At 48.5% G+C, this 5882-nt stretch overlaps 1 protein-coding gene across 2 annotated transcripts in view; it reads left to right on the top strand.

The window, feature by feature from the left end:
• The first annotated feature begins 243 nt into the window (after positions 1-243).
• DDX27 (DEAD-box helicase 27) overlaps positions 244-5882 on the top strand; it is a 21354-nt gene continuing 15715 nt past the window's right edge. Inside the window, exons 1-7 of one of the 2 annotated variants that reach the window (XM_039230013.1) lie at positions 244-369; positions 2340-2486; positions 3380-3439; positions 3690-3855; positions 4368-4411; positions 4543-4629; positions 5288-5393. In XM_039230013.1, coding sequence (XP_039085944.1) covers positions 277-369; positions 2340-2486; positions 3380-3439; positions 3690-3855; positions 4368-4411; positions 4543-4629; positions 5288-5393 — 703 coding nt within the window. In that variant the 5' untranslated portion in view covers positions 244-276. Of the gene's footprint in view, positions 370-2339; positions 2487-3376; positions 3440-3689; positions 3856-4367; positions 4412-4542; positions 4630-5287; positions 5394-5882 lie in introns of both variants that reach the window. The other variant, XM_039230012.1, reaches the window with a different exon arrangement.

Here is a 5882-nt window from a genome sequence, read left to right as displayed (position 1 = left end):
GGCCGGCGAACCCACCTCGCACGGCGCACACTGCAGCCGGCGAACCAAGACAAAGGGATTCACCGAAGCCCCGCCCCGCCCGGCGCGCAACTCCGTCCGCCGAAGGCGCCTCCCAGATCGCCGCGTGCGCACTGCGCGCTCGGGGGAGGGAGCGCCGCGGAACCTGCCCCCAGCCGGAAGTGACGTTGGCACATGCGCAGCGGCGTCGAGGAGGTCTTTGGCAAGTAAGGGCTGGTCTGCGCGCGAGCTGGTTTCCGGAAGTGGTGCTGCGGCAGCATGCTGGCGGAGCTGGGTTTAGTCGGGACCATAGGCGAAGATGACGAGGTGCCGGTGGAGCCGGAGTCTGACTCCGCGGACGAGGAGGAGGAGGTATGGCCCGATCGGGGTTGGGGGCGCCGCGGAGCGCACTCATATTTCTGGGACTGCTTCGCTTGTCCGTGTTTCTTCGGCCCCTGCCCTCAACTCCTCAACGTCCGCCTGCCAGGCCGGCAAGTGACCCCAGAAGGGGGCCCCAAGGTCTTCCTCAATGTGCTTGCCACTAACTTTTCATCACCTCCCTCCGATGCCTGTAGCGTGCTGCGTCGTTTTGCTGAACTCAATATCCATCACTGAACTGATGTTGAACCCACGCCCTGTGTAGTAGAGATCCAAGGGGCGAGGCCAGGCCTGATTCCTGAGCAGGGATTCGTTCATTAAGCCAGTAGTTTTGAACACTTACATGTGCTGCTACACCTAGTGTCAAGCGTTCGGGGGCACAGCAGTGAACAAGATGGGCAAGGACACCATTCTCCTGAAGCTCATGTTGGGTGGGAGGGTTACAGACATTAAGCACTATGGCAGTTAAAAGGGGAACAGTGATATGTAAAAGGTGCTCACCCTTCAAAGATCCAGCCCGGGTGTTTGCTCCACGGTGGCCTCATCTGCCTACAGACACGTCCACTTGAGTGTTCGGGGCCCTCAACAAATTTAGCATCAAAGCTGAACTCAGGTCTCCCGCACCTTACCAACCTGCTCCATCTCAAGCCAGAAACCTGGGTGTCATCCTTGACAGGTTCCTTCTCACTCTCCTCCAGGCTTGTGCTGGTTGGCTCAGGAATCTCTCTTTAGCTTCTCCCGGTTTCTCTAACTACAGTGCTCCCACCCTAGTCCAGGCCGTTGAGATCTTGTGCCTGGGGACCCAGCATCCTAACATGCCTGGTCTCCAGCCCTTTCTCTGAACACCTTCTACACCCCTCTTCCCCAGGGTATTGTCTGCTTCGCAGCTAGAATCTTTTTATTTCTTTTTTTTTTTAATGTTTTATTTATTTCTAGGAGAGAGAGAGAGAGAGAGAGAGAGAGAGCGTGAGCAGGGGAGGGTCAGAGAGAGAGGGAGTCACAGACTGAAACAGGCTCCAGGCTCTGAGCTGGCAGTCAGCACAGAGCCCGACGCGGGGCTCGAACCCACGAACCGTGAGATCATGACCTAAACGAAAGTCGGACGCTTAACCGACTAAGCCACCCAGGCGCCTCTAGAATCTTTTTATTTCTTGAATGTAAAGTTATGATAAAAAAGGACTGTGGCAAATATGGCAAATGATAATGCAAAAATTGATATATGAAGTGCTACATAGCTATTGATAGTTAAACTAAGTAACTGAGAAAAGATATGCAATCATTACTGCTAATAAGGTTTAGCATGAGAGTTCTCATGAAATTGTTTAACTCAAGTAAGGAAAAAAAGTCAGCGTAGCACTTTTTAGTTCTTGGAAGCCATAGTTCAGCCGGTGTTCCTCCCTTTCCAGTTTTCACATGTATGGGTTTTTTGTTATTTTTCAAAAATAATTATTAGAGAGAGAGAGGTAGAGGGGGAGAGAGAATCTTAAAAAGTCTCCACGCTCAGGGCAGAGACAGATGCGGGACTTAATCCCATGACTGTGGGGTCATGACATGAGCCAAAAGCAAGAGTTGGATGCTAAACCCACTGAGCCATTCAAGCGCCCCTTGTTATTGATTTCTAAACTTAATTGAATTGCGGCGAGAGAAAAGAATCTGTGTAATATTGATTTTTTGAAACTTTGAAGATTTGCTTAAAGGCCTCCTATGTGATCTGGTTTTGCACCTATTCCATGTTTGTTCGGAATATGCATTCTCTGATGTTAGGTGCAGTGTTCTCTCCATGTTCCCTCGAATGAAGCTTATTAATTGTGCTCTTCAGATTTTCTACAGACACTTATTTTTTGTCTCCATTACCTGTCAGTTACTGAGAAAACTGTGTTAAAATCTCCCACGACAATTGTAGGTTCCTGTTCTATGCTCTTCCATCTCAGCACCAGACTCACCCTGTTTCTCCCTCTTCCCAGGGGCCCGTTGTGCTGGGCAGAAAGCAGAAAGCCTTGCGGAAGAACCGTAGTGCTGATTTCAACCCTGACTTTGTTTTCACTGAGAAGGAGGGGGCGTACGATGGCAGCTGGGCCATGGCTGATGTGATGAGCCAGCTCAAGAAGAAGGTGAGAACTGACGGAGATAGGCAGTTTCAGGCCCTGGGCTGTTAGAGTTGGACAGTAGGTTTTGGGGTCTAACCCGGACCTCACTGCCTTTTGCCACCTGCTTACATTCAGCAGATACTAGAACTCTTGGAAGTAAATATGTGGGGTGGGGAGAAGTGGTCACAGATAACCCACAGTTTTGATTAAAACCAAAGTGTAAAATTGTTGCAAAATCGGTATATTACAGATTCGTTACAAACACATTAATCGATCTATAGATGATGTTTTAAAGTTTCAGAAACATCGGGGCGCCTGGGTGGCTCAGTCGGTTAAGAGTCCGACTTCGGCTCAGGTCATGATCTCATGGTTGGTGGGTTCGAGCCCCACGTCGGGCTCTGCTGACAGCCAGCTCAGAGCCTGAAGCCTGTTTCAGATTCTGTGTCTCCCTCTCTCTACGACCCTCCCCTGCTCATGCTGTCTCTCTCTCTCTCTCAGAAATAAATTAAAAAAATTAAAAATAAATAAACTTTCAGAAATATCTTATTTCCTTCATTAGAAAGGCATTCTTTGAAAACATACTGAGAAGGGGAAAAAAATCACAAATTCTGTCTGGTTGGCATGGGGAAGGATTTTTCTAAGTAGCATTCAGATCTAAATATGACATCTCTTTGTAATTATATTGTTCTAAATAGTAAACACTTTCTGAACTGTGGATGTTCTTGGTTCTAGGTCAAGATTTTTCATAGTTGGCTGTTAAGTTTGTTGTTGTTCTTGTTGTGAATAATCTGCAGATTGATTAATCTGTCCAAGGACAGACAAGACTTTTCTTAACATTTGAGAGTCAACCCTCAGAGAAACCTTGCTTTGTCTCTTTACAATAACTGTGTTTCTTTTTCGTCTATTTTTATCAGCAGAGGGCAGCCACTACATTAGATGAGAAGATTGAGAAAGTTCGCAAGAAAAGGAAAACAGAGGTGAGAAAGCAAAGCAGGTACTTCTCTGGGTAGTTAAGCCCTGGGCTTTACCCTCAACGGGACCCTATTGTTTTTCTTTAAGCCTGAACTGGAATGCGGCTGGTGCAGACAGGCTTCTGTGTCTGTTGTTAAATTCCTGAAGAATCCACATAGAGTTATGCCCAGGCTGGAGAGCATAAGATTGCTCTTCAGAGGTTCTGGATTTCCTGAAGCTTTGTAGTTGCCTTGCTTTACTAAACATTTTTTCTAGGATAAAGAAGCGAAGTCTGGGAAGTCAGAGAAGGAGAAGGAAGCAAAGGAGGGCTCTGAACCAGAGGAGCAGGAAGACTTTGAAGGGAAAGATGAGGAAGGCTCAGAAGATGAAGACTCAGAGACTGATTACTCGTCAGCTGATGAGAACATCCTCACCAAAGCAGGTAGATGCTACACAGGCGATGTCAGAAGCAGGGACAGGAAGTTGGAAAGGGTCTGTCTTTCCTTTGAAGGATTTCCTACGTTCTTCTGCACAGTTCCATTTAAGGTCTCCTTGTTGACCTCCTTCTAGCTTCTCTTTTTTCTTGGGATTTTGTTACAGTTGTTGTACTTTGCAGGCAGACTGTACCTTTTTCCCCATCCCCAGCCCCACACAGCTGCTGGTAGGTCCCCCACATCCCACCTCAGATGGGCCCAGCCATGAGGGGGTGCTCCGTAATTATTTCTTGCAGAAACGAGTGCTAAAGTATGATAATACAGCATGGTGGTCTTTGGAACTTGCCCAGTTTGCTGCGCGGTGTCCTCATCTGTGAACCGAGGCTAATGACAATAGCTCCCTCAGGCTGTGAGGTAGAGTCAGTGAGGTATCCACATAAAGCACTTAGGACAGCATCTAGCCGATTGTGCATGCTCAGTACACACAAGCCCTGATTGTCAGCTCCGTTTTTCTCCACAGATACACTCAAAGTAAAGGAGCGGAAGAAGAAGAAGAAAGGACAGGTGAGTATGGGTGTGGAAAACAGCGTGCAGCTTACTTTTGCAAGCTGACTGGATTTTTAAGGCCAGTTAGTTTTCTTGGGCCCATTTTGCTGAATTCTTGGTCCGTCTTGTCTTTTGATTTCCTGGTGTAGGAAGCAGGAGGATTTTTTGAAGATGCCTCCCAGTACGATGAAAACCTCTCTTTCCAGGACATGAACCTTTCTCGCCCTCTTCTGAAGGTACTGGCTTCTTTTGGCAACCATGGGATTATTGTAGTCACCCCTTAACTAGGCTCCCAGCCCTAAGCTGGGCTCTTTGCCTCCCTGAATTCCTTTGTCCACACAGCTGCCAGAGAACCCTCTTAAACAAAAGTTCCATCTTGGCCTGCAAGGCCCAGCCCCTCTGGCCTCCTGGAGACGTCTCCTAGTACTCATTGGCCCTCAAACAGGTTAGGCGTCATCTTCCTCAGGGTCTTGGCACTTACTCCTCTCTTTGCCTGGAAGATTCTTCCAGTAATCTTTCGGGGTGCTCCTCACCTCTTTCAGGGCTCTACTCAGTGTCCTCTGCTCAGTGAGACTTTCCCTGGCCCTACTGTAAACTCCTCCTCCCGAGCCCCCTTGACTGCTGTAGTTTTCTCCATAGAGTTTATCTCCATACAGCACGTGTTCCTTTTTGATCTTTTTTATTCAACCAGATTCTAAGATTGCCAAGGGTAGGATTTTTATTTCTTTTGTTTCCTGCCATATCCTCCATGCATAGAATGGGTCTCCCACACAGCAGGTACTTGGTGAATGTGGAACAAATGACCAGTAGGAAGAATTGAAGCAGTTACCACCTGCTTGTTTCATGCTGAGACGACTCCTCTCCCTCCTGTCTGACCCTGTCTTTTTTCTTCAGGCCATTACAGCCATGGGCTTCAAGCAGCCCACCCCCATCCAGAAGGCATGCATACCCGTGGGCCTGCTGGGAAAGGATATCTGTGCCTGTGCAGCCACTGGGACAGGTAAGAGGAGGAGGCAGAAGGAGGGTGTTCAGCCTGCAGCAAGGGTCTGTGCTGATTTACCCAAGGGCCACTTCGCTAAATATGCAAACACAGGGGTGCCTGGGTGCCTCAGTCGTTTGAAATGTCCAGCTTCAGCTCAGGTCATGATCTCACAGTTTATGAGTTTGAGTCCCTCATCGGGCTTGTTGCTGTCAGCGAGGAGCCTGCTTTGGATCCTCTGTTCCCCTCCCTCTGCCTCTCCCCTATTCACATTCTGTCTTTCAAAAATGACTAAATATTGGGGCGCCTGGGTGGCTTAGTCGGTTAAGCGTCCGACTTTCGCTTAGGTCATGATCTCGCGGTTCATGGGTTCGGGCTCTGCGTCGGGCTCTGTGCTGACTGCCAGCTCAGAGCCTGGAGCCTGTTTCAGTCTGTGACTCCCTCTCTCTCTGACCCTCCCCTGCTCACACTGTCTCTCTCTCTCTCTCCTAGAAATAAATAAAACATTAA

The sequence above is a fragment of the Hyaena hyaena genome, unplaced genomic scaffold (genome assembly GCF_003009895.1).
Source record: "Hyaena hyaena isolate Hyena2069 unplaced genomic scaffold, ASM300989v1 scaffold_42, whole genome shotgun sequence".
Taxonomy (NCBI): Eukaryota; Metazoa; Chordata; class Mammalia; order Carnivora; family Hyaenidae; genus Hyaena; species Hyaena hyaena.
The sequence above is the reverse complement of the archived record's forward strand: the minus strand, read 5'-3'. Positions and strand labels throughout refer to the sequence as shown.